The sequence below is a fragment of the Danio rerio genome, chromosome 20 (genome assembly GCF_052040795.2).
Source record: "Danio rerio strain M-AB ecotype USA chromosome 20, GRCz13ab, whole genome shotgun sequence".
Taxonomy (NCBI): Eukaryota; Metazoa; Chordata; class Actinopteri; order Cypriniformes; family Danionidae; genus Danio; species Danio rerio.
Genome location: NC_141040.1, coordinates 26747671 through 26768149, shown reverse-complemented (window position 1 = coordinate 26768149; position 20479 = coordinate 26747671). Strand labels below are relative to the sequence as shown.

At 34.8% G+C, this 20479-nt stretch overlaps 1 protein-coding gene across 5 annotated transcripts in view; it reads right to left on the bottom strand.

Moving 5' to 3' along the window:
- scfd2 (sec1 family domain containing 2) overlaps positions 1-20479 on the bottom strand; it is a 267076-nt gene that overhangs the window by 76431 nt on the left and 170166 nt on the right. For 2 of the 5 annotated variants that reach the window (XR_015518043.1, XR_015518042.1), the window contains exon 6: positions 13363-13626. Coding sequence is in view for 2 of the 5 variants with exons in the window: in NM_001013564.2 (NP_001013582.1) it covers positions 4613-4663; positions 13481-13626 (197 nt within the window). In the remaining 3 variants the exon portion in view is untranslated. 5 annotated transcript variants of the gene reach the window in all.

Below are 20479 nucleotides of genomic sequence, written 5' to 3'. Positions count from 1 at the left end.
AAATTCACTGATGTTGATCCTGGACCATCAAGATTAAAATATAGCGATGTTGATCCTGGACCATCAAGATTTAAATTCAGTGATGTTGATCCTGGACCATCAAAATTAAAATGTACTGATGTTGATTCTGGACCATCAAGATTCAAAGTCATTGATGTTGATCCTGGACCATCAAGATTCAAAGACAGTGCTGTTGATCCTAGACCTTCAATATTCAAAGTCACTGATGTTGATTCTGGACCATCAAGATTCAAAGTCATTGATGTTGATCCTGGACCATCAAGATTAAAATTCACTGATGTTGATCCTGGACCATCAAGATTTAAATTCAGTGATGTTTATCCTGGACCATCAAGATTTTAATTCAGTGATGTTGATCCTGGACCATCAAGATTAAAATATAGCGATGTTGATCCTGGAATGTAAAGATTACATTTCTGTGATGTTGATCCTGGACCATCAAGATTAAAATGCAGTGATGTTGATCCTGGACCATAAAGATAGAAATTCTGTGATGTTGATCCTGGACCATCAAGATTAATATTCGTTGATGTTGATCCTGGACCTTCAATATTCAAATTCACTGATGTTGATCCTGGACCATCAAAATTAAAATTCCCTGATGTTGATCCTGGACCATCAAGATTAAAATTCACTTATGTTGATCCTGGACCATCAAGATTAATATTCGTTGATGTTGATCCTGGACCATCAAGATTTAAATTCAGTGATGTTGATCCTGGACCATCAAAATTAAAATTCCCTGATGTTGATCCTGGACCATCAAGATTAAAATTCACTGATGTTGATCCTGGACCATCAAGATTCAAAGTCATCGATGTTGATCCTGGACCATCAAGATTAAAATTCACTGATGTTGATCCTGGACCATCAAGATTTAAATTCACTGATGTTGATCCTGGACCATCAAGATTTAAATTCAGTGATGTTTATCCTGGACCATCAAGATTTAAATTCAGTGATGTTGATCCTGGACCATCAAGATTAAAATATAGCGATGTTGATCCTGGACCATCAAGATTCAAATTCCATGATGTTGATGCCGGACTATCAAGATTAAAATTCCGTGATGTTGATCCTGGACCATAAAGATAGAAATTCTGTGATGTTGATCCTGGACCATCAAGATTAAAATTCACTGATGTTGATCCTGGACCATCAAGATTCAAATTCACTAATGTTGATCCTGGACCATCAAAATTAAAATTCGTTGATGTTGATCCTGGACCATCAAGATTAATATTCGTTGATGTTGATCCTGGACCATCAAAATTAAAATGTACTGAGGTTGATCCTGGACAATCAAGATTCAAAGACAGTGGTGCTGATCCTGGACCTTCAATATTCAAATTCACTGATGTTGATTCTGGAGCATCAAGATTCAAAGTCATTGATGTTGATCCTAGACCATCAAGATTAAAATTCACTGATGTTGATCCTGGACCATCAAGATTCAAATTCACTGATGTTGATCCTGGACCATCAAGATTCAAATTCACTTATGTTGATCCTGGACCATCAAAATTAAATTTTGTTGATGTTGATCCTGGACCATCAAGATTAATATTCGTTGATGTTGATCCTGGACTATCAAAATTAAAATGTACTGATGTTGATCCTGGACAATCAAGATTCAAAGACAGTGGTGTTGATCCTGGACCATCAAGATTCAAATTCACTGATGTTGATTCTGGACCATCAAGATTCAAATTCACTTATGTTGATCCTGGACCATCAAAATTAAAATTCGTTGATGTTGATCCTGGACCATCAAGATTAATATTCGTTGATGTTGATCCTGGACCATCAAAATTAAAATGTACTGATGTTGATCCTGGACCATCAAGATTTAAATTCAGTGATGTTGATCCTGGACCATCAAGATTTAAATTCAGTGATGTTTATCCTGGACCATCAAGATTAAAATATAGCGATGTTGATCCTGGACCATCAAGATTCAAATTCGCTGATGTTGATCCTCGACCATCAAAATTAAAATTCACTGATGTTGATCCTGGACCATCAAGATTAAATTTCACTTATGTTGATCCTGGACCATCAAGATTAAAATATAGCGATGTTGATCCTGGACCATCAAAATTAAAATTCACTGATGTGTATCCTGGACCATCAAGATTCAAATACAGTGATGTTGATCATGGACCATCAAGATTAAAAATCTCCAATGTTGATCCTGGACCATCAAGATTCAAATTCACTGATGTTGATCCTGGACCATCAAGATTGAAATTCACTGATGTTGATCCTGGACCATCAAGATTCAAATTCACTGATGTTGATCCTGGACCATCAAGATTCAAATTCACTGATGTTGATCCTGGACCATCAAGATTCAAATTCACTGATGTTGATCCTGGACCATCAAGATTCAAAGTCATAGATGTTGATCCTGGACCATCAAGATTAATAATCAGTGATGTTGTTTCTGGACCATCAAGCTAAATATTTACTGATGTTGATCCTGGACCATCAAGATTAAAATTCTGTGATGTTGATCCTGGACCATCAAAATTAATATTCACTGATGTTGATCCTGGACCATAAGGATTAAAATTCACAGATTTTGATCCTGGACCATCAAGATTAAAATTCCCTGATGTTGATCCTGGACCATCAAGATTTAAATTCCCTGATGTTGATCCTGGACCATCAAGATTAATATTCGTTGTTGTTGATCCTGGACCTTCAAAATTAAAATTCAGTGATGTTAATCCTGAACCATCGAAATTAAAATAAACCGATGTTGATCCTGGACCATCAAGATTAAAATTCACTGATGTTGATCCTGGACCATCAACATTCAAATTCACTGATGTTGATCCTGGAACATCAAGATTAAAATTCACTGATGTTGATTCTGGACCATCAAGATTCAAATTTACTGATGTTGATCCTGGACCATCAAGATTAAAATTCACTGATGTTGATCCTGGACCATCAAGATTCAAATTCACTGATGTTGATCCTGGACCATCAAGATTAAAATTCACTGATGTTGATCCTGGATCATCAAAATTAAAATATATCGATGTTGATCCTGGAATGTAAAGATTACATTTCTGTGATGTTGATCCTGGACCATCAAGATTCAAATTCAGTGATGTTGATCCTGGACCATCAAGATTCAAATTCATTGATGCTGATCCTGGACCATCAAGATTAAAATTTACTGATGTTGATCCTGGACCATCAAGATTCAAATTCACTGATGTTGATCCTGGACCATCAAGATTAAAATTCACTGATGTTGATCCTGGACCATCAAGATTCAAATTCACTGATGTTGATCCTGGATCATCAAAATTAAAATATATCGATGTTGATCCTGGAATGTAAAGATTACATTTCTGTGATGTTGATCCTGGACCATCAAGATTCAAATTCAGTGATGTGTATCCTGGACCATCAAGATTCAAATACAGTGATGTTGATCATGGACCATCAAGATTAAAAATCTCCAATGTTGATCCTGGACCATCAAGATTCAAATTCACTGATGTTGATCCTGGACCATCAAGATTGAAATTCACTGATGTTGATCCTGGACCATCAAGATTCAAATTCACTGATGTTGATCCTGGACCATCAAGATTCAAATTCACTGATGTTGATCCTGGACCATCAAGATTCAAATTCACTGATGTTGATCCTGGACCATCAAGATTCAAAGTCATAGATGTTGATCCTGGACCATCAAGATTAATAATCAGTGATGTTGTTTCTGGACCATCAAGCTAAATATTCACTGATGTTGATCCTGGACCATCAAGATTCAAATTCTGTGATGTTGATCCTGGACCATCAAAATTAATATTCACTGATGTTGATCCTGGACCATAAGGATTAAAATTCACAGATTTTGATCCTGGACCATCAAGATTAAAATTCCCTGATGTTGATCCTGGACCATCAAGATTTAAATTCCCTGATGTTGATCCTGGACCATCAAGATTAATATTCGTTGTTGTTGATCCTGGACCTTCAAAATTAAAATTCAGTGATGTTAATCCTGAACCATCGAAATTAAAATAAACCGATGTTGACCCTGGACCATCAAGATTAAAATTCACTGATGTTGATCCTGGACCATCAAGATTAAAATTCACTGATGTTGATTCTGGACCATCAAGATTCAAATTTACTGATGTTGATCCTGGACCATCAAGATTAAAATTCACTGATGTTGATCCTGGACCATCAAGATTCAAATTCACTGATGTTGATCCTGGACCATCAAGATTCAAATTCACTGATGTTGATCCTGGATCATCAAAATTAAAATATATCGATGTTGATCCTGGAATGTAAAGATTACATTTCTGTGATGTTGATTCTGGACCATCAAGATTCAAATTCAGTGATGTTGATCCTGGACCATCAAGATTCAAATTCATTGATGCTGATCCTGGACCATCAAAATTAAAATATACTGATGTTGATCCTGGACCATCAAGATTAAAATTCACTGATGTTGATCCTGGACCATCAAGATTCAAATTCACTGATGTTGATCCTGGACCATCAAGATTAAAATTCACTGATGTTGATCCTGGACCATCAAGATTCAAATTCACTGATGTTGATCCTGGATCATCAAAATTAAAATATATCGATGTTGATCCTGGAATGTAAAGATTACATTTCTGTGATGTTGATCCTGGACCATCAAGATTCAAATTCATTGATGCTGATCCTGTACCATCAAAATTAAAATATACTGATGTTGATCCTGGACCATCAAGATTTAAATTCACTGATGTTGATCCTGGACCATCAAAACTCAAATTCACTGATGTTGATTTTGGACCATGAAGATTTAAATTCACTAATGTTTATCCTGGACCATGTGCACTGCATATGCCCTTTTTAGTCTTAGTTAGAAAGTACCCTTCCAAAATTATCTGAAGTGCCCCCCCCCCCCCCCCCCCTTCTTCAAAATTTTTTTATCCTGCACATGCCCCTTAGATAGTCTCTGCACGGGGCTGATGGGCGGACATATAAGAGATCAGTTAATGAATCACAGCTTTAAAACGATCCACAGTCCTTATCAGTGTTTGCACTCAGTAAAAAGCCGTTAAGTGCGGTGAAATGATGATGACCTTAACGGTCAAACGGCGGGGTTTAGGACAGCGCTTAACAGAGAATTTCAGTTATAGTTACGGAAATACAGTATCATGACAACACTAACAAGCTGTTATAAGGCAACTTCTTAACAGAGAAACATTAATTAGAAAATCATTTGAAATGTAACTGAAAATATTTAACCAGCAGTGAGCTCGACAGCCATAAAGAGACAGTTAATTTAACACTACATATGTTTATATCGTATAACTGTTCGTATAACCATCTTAATAACGTACATGTTGAAACAACAAATTACTGAATTACCTGAAGCATTGCAAAGTTGCCCTCAAATAAAACTTCGAGGCTAAATGTAGCCTACTGTCCTCTTCAGAGTTCACAGTTTAAAACTAAATGGATATAAAAGTTTTAGGAAAATCACACAAAAAAGATTTAAGTAAGATCATTGGCATTGTTTAAACTTTGGGCTCTATTTTGACACAAAACGCAGGGCGCAAACGCTTTGAGGGCGTGTCAGAACGCATTTTTGCTAACTAAAGGGTTGAGTTTATTTTCTTAATGAGTTATAGGTGTGTTTTGAGAATAAACCAATCAGAGTCTCATCTCCCATTACCTTTAGGAGCCAGCTGCGTCGCGCCATAAAGCGCACTGCTATTTACAGGACGCAAAGTAAGTTGACTTTCTCTTTTGCTCTCATGAATAGGGAAACTTTACCGCAGACATCAATTAGCCTATAAATAATTAATTTAGTTTGTTAAGCGCAAAGATTTGTCTCAAAATTCTAAATTCAGTTCTAATTTCCAGCAAACTAATAAATGATTAATAATAACAAAGTGTGATCAAAATACTGAGTTATTTCCAAATACACCTGCTATGCCCCATATGGTCTAAAACCTGACAGGTGGACAAATCTAAGCTTGTTTTTAATAAAACAAATATAAATATGGATATAATAAATAATACTACTACTTATAATAATAAGATTATACAAAAGCAAATTGAATTAACTGAAAAAGCTTCCCGAGATGAAGAAAGTATAAAGGCAGTGTTTTTTAAATTCATGTAGGCTAGAAATGAATATGTTTTGTAATATTTTACAAAAATACGCCACATTGCGCCGGGTGTATGATAGGGCCCTTTATCTTTAACGTTACCACACTGTGATGAAATTGATCGAATGCCATGGTCACAAAGTGACTCATATTCGATGTTTTAACAAACAAAACGCATCAAGGTACACCATATGTCGTAATATTAGCACATTTACTCGCAGAAACCGCACAGGAACTGGAATTTTAACAATTTCAGCTAGAGTTTTGTGTAGTGTACTATATGCAAACTTCTTTTATGTAAAATATCTGCAATTTGTATGATCTGTCTTATTTTGTTTAAATTATTCTCATTTTAACAAATTCTTCAAGGAGTCTGTAAACTTTTGAGCACAACTGTAAATAGTGTCTCAATAACTTGCAAACAAAAAAGTCAGAATTTTGAGACAAACTCACAATTACAATTTAAAATATCTGAATTGTGTCATTCAAAAGTGACAATCATAATTGTTTTCATTTAGTATCTTTATATTCAAAGAATTTCCAAGGTGAATTTCCTATATCCAAGGAAAACAAAGAAATAATAAGAAATGCCGCTTTAGAAAATCCTCATATTACAATGATTTCTATAATAATTTTGTTTACTCAAATGACAAAACTTTACCATGTACTCGGTAAGGATGAATAGACATCTAAACTAGCTGCAAAATATGTATACACCCTACACACCATAAGAAACAGTTAATGTAAATTCATGTGTCTTGTTTAAATAATCTAGACTTTTATTATTATTATTATTGTAGCTGTTTTACTTATCAAATGTATTATTTGTTTTTAATAATTTATTTCTTATTCACTGTATATTTTATAAATTTAATTATGTTAATATATTACATATCTTATACATATTCAAAATGCTTTGGCAATACTGTACAAAATGTCATGCCAATAAAGCAACTCGAACTTAAACTGGAAAGATAATGAGACGGATTGCAGATTAAAATATTGATGCGTTGCCAACAGAGGAATAAATGACATTTGTTACAACAATCACATTTTTTCCCCAGACAAAACCATAAAACAACTTGCAATTTTAGTCAATATTAGTGAAAACAACAGAAAACTATTAAGGAGTGAGTGGACTGAGAAAAAACAGCGGATGAAAAAAAAACAATGTCTTGCACGAACATACAATTTTAAAGGGTGACTAAACGGCTTTGACATTTCCCTTGCAGTACATATTTTCTGTGCCCCATTTATTAAACATTTTCCAAGTATCAACAGCTTTTTCCACTGTTGGTTTTACATCCTTATCACTTCCTTCGGCTCAAAGCTATTGAAGCGTTGCATATCTACAGAAGTAATCTGAGGCCAACAGCTTTTCTTTACAACTGTGTCTCCCTGAGATCTCATGTATTTTCACAGCAAAACGTGAGATAACCAAACAAAAACTGACTTTAAAGGCAAAATTGTAGGACAAAATGTTCTTGCATTTTCAAAAAAAAAAAAAAAAAAAACAACAACAAAAAACAAAACAAAAAACAAAGCAGCATCACAAAAATTAGATTAGGCTACCGCTGAAAATAAAGATGTGCTATTCAATCATGAAAGCAGCGGTGATGTAAGAGTTTTTTGATGTGAAGTCTCACTTACAGTTTTATAACACTCCATCTGCTCAAAAACAACTGGAAGAACAGAGCAGATTAAACTCCACAGATCACCATATTCATTATTATTAAGGCTGATTTAAAGTTAGAATAAAAACAGTTAAATAGACAATATTGTGAAGAATTCAAATGCAATTAAATAAAAAATCCATGAAGTAAAGTGTTAGCCAAAATGTAGTTTGCCAGTTTACAAGCTTGACAAGAGAAACTTCTCTTTTAAAAAAGCTGCTAACATACTAATGATTAGCAGCTAACTATTTTAAACAATTACATATAATTACACACTACCATTCAAAGCTATTTATTTTCTGAAAGAAATCTATTAAGATAGATATTTAATCTATTATCAACCACAAACTTTTTAAAGGGAACTACTGAGGAGGAATGAGATTGCAAAAACAAAACATAACAAAAATAAACAAATAAAAGGTATTTACTGCCATTGATGGTTTAATAAAAAACCTTCAAAGTATCATACAAGGAATCTTTCCGTTACAAAAAAGATAATTTATAGTGGAAAAGGTGCTTCATATTCATAAAACATGCATCGCACTAAGGAATAAGAAAATTATTATTTTTTGGTTCTTTAAAGAAGAAGTTATTAATTATACTTAATAACTTAAGTAAGTTATTGTTGTCGCGCGTCGCGTACACTGTTAATCCACACGTGATCCAGATAAGCTCTCACAGAGAGAAAATGAAAACGAAACTTAGCAGCAAACTATAAAAGCAACACTTCACGCTTGTTTAGCCAACACAACGTGGCGTCTTTGTGATGTAAACACAGTGACAATAATGAATATTAATGAAGTTGCACAATAGAGCGCGCTGATTGGTTTGACCCAAGCCTTACTCATGCATTAATGCATCACACTGTAAGACGTAATAAGACTCACTCAGGCACAGACGCCCAGTCTGCACGCTGGAATACACGCTATTATGTCATGGCCGTGACGCAGCTTCAAAAATTCGTTTCAAACAGGAAGTACAAATTTGCTTGAAATAACGCAAAAACAACCAATTTACACTTTTTAGTGAAATATAGGTGTCCTAATAGTGTTTTTAGCATTGTGGGACACATATACGACTGTCAACAGCTCAAAAAATGTGTTTTGGTGTTTCGTGACCCTTTCCCCAGGGAAAGGTTACTTGTGGAATAAACTGGTTTATCACATTTCAGCAAAAACACTCTTCTGGATCCTTTAATTATAAGAGTGTAGTGTAAAATGTTATATCCAAACATATTTAGGATGAACACAAACTAAATATAAAATCTGACTTCATGAAACTAAAATATTTTACTAACTCTGATAAAATGTCATGTTAAATCGTCAGACTGTAAATATAAAATGCATATGAAAGTTAAAACAGTGATATATATAATTATACACCCAACATGATTGAAAAAAAAATAGCAAAAAAGTACTAATATTAAGACAAATAAGCTGCTGTTATTTTAAAGAGCCTCCACACAATTCAGAAAATCTTGTTATTAGTGGCGTCAGAAGCAAATAGGTGAACTACAGACAGCAACTCAATGACTCAACGTGACTCAATGCTCTGATATACAATAGTCATAATAAAAAATTACTTTTATGTTCTTTGTAAGTAAGAGACCGGAAGCACTTTTGCAGCAATAAATTGCTAACAAACATAAAGATGCACTCTCCATGCAGTTGGAAGCTATTTATTTCATGAATATATGCATTTCCTCCTAATTACAAAATAAATGCACAAAAAAAAAAATTACAGCATTAAAAAGCAGCTGAAAAAAAGCAACTGATCATGAAATTGTATGTATCTTCATACCAGCATCATGCAGACAGATGAGGGTATTAAAAGTGCTATGATTATAGTTTAACTATCAAGTATAATCGAGAATACAGACTCTATCATATTACAGTTTGAATTTATCCTTTTTTTTTGTATGACTCATAAACAGTCACACTCAATTTGTGAAGATATGGTCATTACCCATAATTAAACCCAAATACCTGTAAACCAAAACCCATACAACAACAGTATTCCCTGAAGGCTGCACGATGTTGGCAAAAATGTAGCATGGCGATATTTTTTATTTTATTTTGCAATACGGTATATATTGCAATATGAATACAGTTTTACCAGATGACTTCATATCTCTATTTGGAAAAAAAAATCATAATGTTAGCTTGATTGGGATGATTCTGCAATAGGAATGTATCTCCATAAAATCTGTAAGGTTCCCTGACACATTTTCATTGTGGTCTGTGCTATTTGCAGCACATTTCTTTATTTGCATGTGTTGTGAGTACAGTATTTGTATGCACGTGTTTAGTCAGAGATTGGTGAATTAAATAAGTGTTTTATCATTTGCCAAACCTAACAGTATTCAAGAACAGTAATTGAATGATAAATAAAAATAATTATCTAAAATGAATCGCTGTTAAAGTAAAAAGTGGTACAATTTCTTATGCCTGAATGCTTTTAAAATCATTATATAATTCCAGGCATTAAAACAAATGCAAAAAAATGGTAAAAAATACTAACTCAACATTGCATACATCCTACGATGTGTCTATTGCGAATGATCACATTGCAATGTCCATGCTGAAAAATATACCGTGCAGCCCTACCCTGACCTTTCCTAAATGTTTGTTGATTCTAGTATTGTTTTTATCTGCTGTACTGCTGTTTTTATAGCAAAAATACAACTTTATTTCAGCCATGACTTTTTGAAATTTAAAAAAGAATGTTTTAAAAGCCCTAAAAAAAGTTTTACCATTCACCGGACAAAATAAGAAATTCCCATTTGGGGAAGGTCATGTACATCAAACACATTTATATGGTCTATTAGATAAATGATTATATTTTTTAGGGTAATGACTTCATTAAATATGACTATTATTAAATATTAAATTTAATTCTAAAACCTCAATAGAAGCTAGTAGTCATAGAATTTAGCTCAAGTGTCAAGTGTTATTGTTACAGCAATGGCTCTTTACACATTATTTTAAACAAATATTTAAGCATTTGCTTTATGTTTTAAAGAGTAGAATAGAAGCTCTCAGAAAAGAGCATACAAACGGCACAACCTTTAAATTACCTTAAATAAAAATCAATCTGCTGGTTTTCAACCAAGCTCTTTTTTTTTCTTTTTATGTTGTATTACAAGATGTTAAGAAACTTGCAGTGAAAAGCTATTTATAAATAGAAGACTTTATTAGCTAATTAGTCTCTAATAAGTATGAAAAAAACTAGCACAGATTATTGACCCATCTCTGAATGTGCACAATGCAGGAGCTCTGTGTTTACTAGAAGACATTACTGTGTTACATAAGCAGCTCTTTTTTCCCCTCTGCCCCTCTTTCAGGGTCTGTTTTCAGTAGACAAATGCACACAAGAGCACATGAAACACTCTTACAGGTACAAGAGTGGATGTTCGCTTCTGATAGTTTAAAGCCATTGACGCACTACGGCTTCTAGTTGTCAAAGACAGTCACACACAGTCTGTCACCGGTCCTGCATCAATACAGTTAGCTGAAAGCACTAGAGATGCTATTTATGAGGAAACAGGATAGAAAATTATTATAATATCTGTATGAATCACAGAGACATTCTGCTGTGTATTGATCAGATACACTGAGCGAACTGAGCTGTTTGAACAGAGAAATTTTCTTTCGTGAGCTGAGATACAGTACCGTACATTCATTACTTTTATTAAAAAATGTATTTTGTTGGTGAAATTATGTAGCTGATGTCACTCATAGCATCACGAGACGAACAAGGCTCTGTCAGTCAATGAAGCAAACATGAAGATTTCTGTTTTTATTTTATTAATAATAAAAAAAGATATCTAAGTATCCTGGAAATTGATTTCTTGTCAATTATATTTAGACAATAAGCAAACTGTGACAGATGTTTTCTTCATTCGCTAATCTTTCCCTGGAACAGTTAGTGTTACCTAAATTAGTAATATTCGATTTTTATATGCGCAGTTTGGCTACAAATAATTCATTACACTGATAAAGTTGGCAAGCAAGTGTAAAACCAACTTTACTGTACAATTTTTTGACTCTTCAAAACATTTAAGCAGCACTGAACATATCTAGATAACAAAGTAAATACATAACATATAGTTAAAGGGGACCTATGATGAAAGTCATCTTTTGTAAGCTGTTTGGAGAGAACTGTGTGTAGGTATAGTGTGTCCACAGTCATATTGGAGTGATATTTTAATTTCCTGACATTAAAATAGGATCTAAATCGCTTCCATTTTGAGGCCCTATACACAACTTGACGTAGGAGTGTGGTTTCTTCGTCAACCTTATTAACATGTCTCCGTAGTAACGCGTATAATCCTATCAACAAGACAGGATGTACACAAAGCAACTGAGATTAAAAGATCTGTTGAGCTCACTGTGATCATCAATCATCATCAAATGTGATCAAGAATGAATTTTACAAGTTTAAAACCTTTTTAATAGCATGTTTGTAATGAATTACAGTGATTTTACTGTCTTTATCACTACAGTTATAAAATCTGTGATAAAAGAAAATCCTGGTTTGTGGACGTTAAATCAGGTTTATTTTGTACATTAACATAACAGATATCCATAGAGTAGTGCATATTAACCACATTTGCCATGCAAAAACTGTGTGTTTGTGTGTGTGTGTGTGTGTGTGTGAGAGTGTGTTTGCTGTGTGTGTGAACTTTGTAACATAAACTGTAACAACAACGTATACTTTGTAACAACATTGTGTTTGACTCATCATTGCAGAAAAGCTTGAATTAACTCCACAAGACATACATCAAATAATCATTGTCATAGTTCTTACTGAAGTATTTCTCACAAATTATACGTGAGATCTTAGGGAAGCTTCCTTCATGTCTGTCACTGTGCTGCTTATCTGGCGGAGACGGAGACACTCTTACAGGCACATGAGGATGGTGGAATTGGAAAACCAGCATTAAAGGCACAGGCCACTAAAACAGGTACATTGTGTACAGAGCAGAAAATTTCAACACTCTGAAAGGTCTAATAAATAACCAGATGGGTGTTTTGAGCTGAAACTTTACAGACACATTCAGGAGACACAAAAAGCTTCAATCTTGAAAAGGGGGTTAAATAAGCACCCTTTAAATATTAGTTAATATTATTTTTATATAATAATAATAATAATAATAATAATTATTATTATTATTATTATTATACATTTGTAGTGTGTTGGCATATGATGTAAGCATATTTTGAGCTTTTATATTTTTAATTATTGATCATTAATCCTCGTTATTTCTTACATCATCAGTTGCCTCAGAATGCCTTTATCTTTATTTATTGAAAGTTACAGAACAGCTATTACATACTACTGTACATATATATAAAAATTTTATCTGCTCTTAATTTTATTAGCCTTAGGCCATCCAAGATATGTGCCTTTCCCACACCCCATTTTTTCTACTTTTAATGAAGCCCTATGAAGCATGGTTTCAAATACAAATCTTCCTAAATCCTCCACCCCACAAAAACACAAAAAATCACCTGCTGTGCATTTTATGAAAGGTGAAAATATCCTAAGTTCATATTTGTGTGAGCCATCTCTATGTAGCATTGCGTGTTTGAGAACCATGAATTGCCTGTTATGTCAGGGCTGTCTGACCTGGTGGGCTCCATCACCCGGAGTAAACACAGAGCTGAAGTTCTTCAGGTGGTCTCGGGCACGAGCAACTCCCCTCAAAGTCCCAAACATGCTCTCCAGGACAGAGTGAGCACACTCCATCGTCAGCTCCTCAGGACACGACACTCCTGCAGATATACACACAGATAAGACAGTCAGTCAGATACAAACACTACATTGGCAATAAATCCTCCACTGTGCTGCTTATCAAGGTCAAGAAACTTGGTGTTATTCTGGAGTCAGATCTGAGTTTCAGTAGATATGTCAAAGCAGTAAGTAAATCAGCATGCAATCATCTCAAAAACATTGCAAGAATTAGATGTTTTGTGCAGCGAGGAAACTTGTTCATGATTTTATCACCAGCAGGGTGGATTACTGTAATGGACTCCTCACTGGCCTTCCTAAAAAGACAGTCAGAAAGATGTAGATCATCCAGAACACTGCTGCCAGAATTCTGACCAGAACCAGAAAATCTGAGCACATCACATCAGTCCTCAGGTCTTTACACTGGTCCCCAGTTACATTCAGAGTAGATTTTAAAGTATTACTATTTGTTTATAAATCACTAAATGGCCTAGTACTTCAATACATGACATGCTTATTGAACACAAACCTAACAGATCACTCAGATCTTTACTATCAAGTAAACTAGAAATTCAGTTAAAGCAGGGTGAATACGACTTCAACTACTACGCCCACTGCTGGTGGAATCAGCTTCCAGAAATGATCAGATGTGCTCCAACATTAGGCAAATTAAAACTCAGACTTAAAACACATCTGTTAAGCTGTACTTTTACTGAATGAACACTGAGCTATGTCCAACAGATCGCACTATTATGTTTTTCTTACATTTTTTATTTTTTTATGACCAGTTTTAACACATTTTAATTTGTTTTTAATCATTTTTATTCTTAGTTTTTATTTTCTTATACTTGTCTTTTATTCATGTTTATGTAAAGCACTTTGCATTACCACTGTGTATGAAATGTTCTATATAAATAAACTTGACATTGTATTTATTATTCACATGCATAATAAATATAATGCTATCTAATTCCAATTAGTTACTTCTTGATTTAGTAGCTAATATATATGAATTTAAATGATCTCATATGTACAGTTTAGTATGATTTGCTCATCCTCCAATGATGGTTGGGTTTAGGGGTGTGGTTTGGTGTCACACCTCCTATAAAAACCATACTCGTATGACTGAACTTTCCTTGTGAGATTGGGCTGATATATGCTTTTTACTGATTATTAATAACTAAATAAATAAATTGTAAACAAGGATTATTTTAGCAACATAGTCATCCGTTTGTAAAGCGTTTCAAAAAAAGTTAATTTATAGTAACTAGGTTTCTTTGGCCTTGCACATGAGTGCATTTTTAAGACAATGTGGCAAGTTCATTCATTCATTTTCTTTCAACTTAGTCCATCAGCGCTCACTACAGTGGAATATATCTAACTTCTCTGGCATGTGTTTTATGCACCAGGCTTCTAGCTGCAACCAAGCACCATGCTGGAAATCACTCACTCACTCGCTCGCTCGCACGCACGCACGCACGCACGCGCACACACACGCACACACACACACACACACACACACACACACACACACACACACACACACACACACACACACACACACACACGGCAAATTTTGTTTACCCAGTTCACTTATACCCCAGGAGAACATGCAAAATCCACACTGAAATGCCAACTGTTCTAGGCGGGCCTTAAACCAGCGACCTTCTTGCTGTGAGGCAACAGTGCTACCCACTGAGCCACCATGTCACCCATAGTCACCCATGTCAAGTTAACTGAATTTAAAACAGTGAACCAATCAGAAGAATGTGAGGATGGGGCAAGTGTTGTAAGCCTTTGTTTAAAGTAGTAAGTTAGCAACAATTTGATGTCTACATAACGGTGGAGGTATGTTAAAAATGAAATTGAAACTGCTGCATTTGATGTTTGATGCAAAGACCCGTTCTCTGTGAATGGCCATTTGTTTGTTTCATATATCCATTTTTGTCTTTTTAGTTGAGCACCTTAAGTAGACGCTTTGTAATATCATTGCACCTGTATCCAATAACAATAAAGCTTTCTATTCTATTCTATTCTATTCTATTCTATTCTATTCTATTCTATTCTATTCTATTCTATTCTATTCTATTCTATTTACAAATGAGTAAAATAGAACACACTACACCTGAACTGCAAAAATATTTCGCAATGTTATTGATTGTACTTGTCACCAAATAAACAGCCTTGGTGCATCTTAGAGACTTCTGGTAACACTTTAATTACAGATTCCCATTTTAAAGTACTGACTTACTATTACCTCCCTATTATGAAGATATTGGCTGTTTATTAGTACTTACAAAAGAATGATCTTAATCTACACCCCTAATCTTACCCAATACCTAAATCCAACTACAACCTTACTAACAATTAATAAGCAGTAAATTAGAAGCTTATTGAGCTAAAAGTTTTAGTTACAGGTTTGCTGATAGCAAGACTTAAAATAAAGTGTGACCAGACTTCCTATAAACTTCACAATTTATATATATATATAACGTATATAACATATACGTTGACCTAAAATATATTATAAATACATATACTGGGTTGCATATAATGTTGCAAGGGCAGTGCATCAGATTGAGTTTCTATTGCTGAAAAGGGACTCAGAGGACAAAAGCTCTTTTCATTTGAAGGCAACAGCTCCTGGGTTAATCAAAATTTAATGTGCACTCGGTAAACTCAGACACTGGGGAAAAAGAGAGTGAGAGAGAGTGGGAGATTGCGAAAGAGAAAGAGCGAATGTCTCAGTTTCATTTAAGGGGAGAAAGCTTGAACAAAGGTGTTTGACAAAAACAAACTTTGTTGTCATTCCTGCAGCACCAATGGTGCTGAAAGCAAAGTGAGTCTGAGAGAAGGCAAATGTAGGACGAGACAGCAGTCGGGGTGGGTGAAGTTGGCACACAACGTCTACCACGCCAGATGTGAAATGAGAGAGACGCCCATCCTTCACCCAGATCTAAACACCTGAGGAATAAGACATTCAGCCCTGCCAGTTAAACCCCTCTGGACCTGCCAAACCCACAGATGCATGACTTGAGCGGAGCAGTACACTTATGTAAGACTCATATTAATGGGAGAAAAATGCAAGCAATGGATAGCTGTGCTGGTTTTTGAAATCATAATTTCCAAAATCTCAATCCGACAGCCCAAATGCAACACATCATTTGGACTTTATGGACACAGTGTGATTTATATGTGGTTTTATAATGTATTACTGTATGGAACTATGGAGTTTATGTATCTCAGATGTGCGTTTACCTCCCAGCAAACAAAAAATTATAAAACTTTCAACGCTATGTACAAAAGAAGCCTCATATATTTGTTGATCATGAGAACAACTTTAACAGCTGTACAAAGGTAGACTAACTTTATGCATTCCATGACATGTCAGCCAAAAAGATCATCGGTGCCCCTCTTTCCTCCATTCGGAACATTTTCCTCTCATAGTGACCCAGCAAAGCCATCAGTATTGTGAAAGACTCGACTCATCCCTTCCACAGTCTCATACAGCTGCTGCCATCAGGAAGAAGATTTTGAAGTATTAGAGCCTGCTCGGCTAGACTAATCAACAGCTTCTTCCCACAGGCTGTTATGGCCCGTTGAGTGGTACAGTATGGTATATTACAAGCCTTTATCAGGCTTGCATTTCCACAGCCAAAAGGTTACCGATATTTGAGACCATGATTGGTGGAAGTGGTGTATGACAGTAAGTTTCAGTGTACATCATTCTCACTTAAAGAAATGCCAAAGTAAAGCTGTACGGGTCGTTTATATATCATATGAAAAGCACAAAACAGATGCTTTAATACAAATGTATAAGTGTTCATTACTAACATTTTTATGAACAGGATTTGATTATAAATGCAGATCAATGATGTGCAAAATAGCCTACTGTAACGTCTGCAATTATATAAAATAAATAAATGCAACATATATGAACACATACAGACCCATACAGTCTCCAAAATGTTACCAATTACATATACACTGCACACAGCACACATTTAGTCAAAAACAACATGCAACATAAAGCCCACAGTCAGAGCAAACCTCTCATCTGTATCTTTAATCTGCACCAGCATATGTAATCCGTTAGAAAGTAATTCTGTCATTCCGAGTTCATAATAGTCCAAAAGGTGATGATAATAGTTAAACATGGCATTTGTTCATGTTTTAGGTTGCTGAAAGAATCATTTGCTCTGTTGTTTTGTTGGACTTCACTCTCTGGCTTGTCTGTTGTCTGAGCGAAAGCGAGAAAGTAAAGCCACTCGTGTTTTAGACGGCCTTGTAAACATCTACAGGCCACAGGGTAGTTCTGCTTTTCTTCTTGGCTTTGTGGCTGTTCAGCAAGACAACGACAATTTTTATTTATTTTTTTGCTTTTTATGCGAAAAATTAGAATATACAATCACAGTACATTATAAAGAAAATTAGAAGACAAAAAGAACACATTTTTTAAAAAACAAAAACACAACAACAAAAAACAAAACCAACTTCTTAATAAGGAGATAAAGAAAATATATTTTCTTTTTACGTATAGCTTCTGATTTATAATTAACAAAAAACTAACAAACAAAAAAACAAAACAAAACATGTTGCCCAAAGTAAGCAAAAGTCTTCATCAACATTCTCAATTACAAAAAGAGTAATTTCCTTTTTTTTCAAAGGAAATTAAAATAAACTGCATTTCCAAAGCATTTGACAAGGTAGAGCACAATTTTTTTTTTTTTCGTTGTATTAAAAAATTTGGTTTTGGTGATTTTTTTATAATGCCATCAGGACACTTTATGCTAACAGTAATTGTTCATAAAATTTTTTTTTGGTACTTCAAGTCATTTTAGCCTTCAGAGGGGTATCAGACAAGGATGCCCTATTTTACACTATCTTTTCCTTCTGGCCATTCAGGTACTTTCTCATTATATTAAGACAACGACAAGGTTAGTTTAAGCTCGGGTTGACCATGACTCATTATTATATGTATATATTATTATGGTGTAATGTTTCAGCTGTGTTTTTAAAAATGTCAGTTCCTTTGTTTTTATTCTCCTGCTTGTCCACGAGCTAGTGATGTCTTGCTCCGACTTTTGGTACCCTTTTGTTATGCTAGGTACCCTTCCAAAGGGTACCCAAATAGTGGTACAGTTAAATTTTTAGGTACCTTTGGACAGTGGAAACGGCCATAAAAGTGTAACGAACCGTATCACTCAGTGGAAACATGCTATTAGAGCTTTCAACTCCCGTTAATTTACCCCCTCTGAAATCTCATATTTTTACAATAGCTCTTATGTCCAGTGTTGTGTTTGTATTTAGAATTAATTTATGTAGCACCGTTGTCTTGCGAGACACAACATTTTGTTCCTCTGTATGTCCACACCTAGCGAAATGACAATTTAGCTCGACTTGACTTGCTTTGTAAACCCAAACACATTCTAAACAAGTCCATTTGGTATAAAGGCAAATTATAACTTTTCACAAAAAAACTGTATATCATAATACAATACAATTTGTATAGTTATACAAAATCCAAAGGAAAATCCCATATATCTTCTAATAGTTCCTTTAAAATTTACCGCATTAAAATCATGTAATAGCTTGTGATCTGTAAAACGAAACGCTTTATTGTTCTTAGACAACATTTCAGCTGTTTTCTGCATCAGTGTCGTGTAGAACAAAGACGCTCTTTCATTACTTAATTTGCTTAAAAGATTTTTTTTAAACAAAGTTTTATTTGTGGTTTGGTTTAGAGGGTTCTGTAACAAACATGAGTACTGTTTAGTGGTCATGCAAATGACTGCTTCAGCAAAACACATTCGCTCTAGTTCTCGCAACCGATAAACGGTCTGTGCAGTGTTTAAACAAGTAGCACTGTTTTGTTTGACTTTTGGTGCGTTTGGTGATGCGTTTTATAAGCAACAGAATGTCATTGCTTATCAGTTCGGTATATAGATAGTGGTACCAGTGCAACCTCTAACAACCTCTTAGTTGCACTCGCAGGGAGAAAAGATTGCAAAATATGACCATTAAGTTGCAGTCTGAAGCCCTGACTTTGCCAAGCCTGAATCGCACTTTGAAACCAAGTTCAAACTGTTGACAAGGATATTGATTTAAAAATAGTGCAGAGATGTAGGTGCTACACACAGCCAGAAACAACAGTAAGCGAAGGTGAAATTATGAATTATTACTTTTAGCCAGTTTATAAGCCAAGACTCTCGCTAAGACAAAGTATGTCAACTTCTCCAGACAAGTACACAACTATGTACAGCTATTAGCTGAAAGGCCAAGACCTGGGAATAGGAAACTAAAACAACCCATAGCAAAAATTAAATGAGTAATACACATTTCCAAAAGAATGCCAAAGTCCTTTTGAAATTCATTCATTCTTTTACAAGCTGCTCAGTTATAATTATGACTAGACCTCTGGATGATCTATTGAAAAATCTATGCGGAATGGTTATGCAATGCTTTCACTAACTATCAGTTCAGTCTTCTGTGGCTGTAGGACCCACGGTCTGGTCTGTATAGACTCACTCCAGCCATTGAGTATGTTTACTGTAAACGTGTCACTGTGTTCACTGCAGCAAGACATATAGGACATAAAGACATTGTTGGAGTGGATTGATGCTTTTAAGTAGAACACTCTCCTCTATGAACTCTTTGTGCCTGCAGTATGTGTGTGTGTGTGTTTGCAGTTATATAATCGCTCCACAAAAACCATATTGGGGGAAGCCCAACACAAACAGTCGCAAATGTGTGTATTTGTGTAAAGTTATAATCTGCATTTGGTATAAATATTTATAAAGATAAATATGTTAATTTTGCCCAAGCAGCTGCAGTTTAAACTGCCTAAAGATATCCTTCTTGGTTCCCAAAAGTCTGTGGTTGCAACTAGTCGTTTTA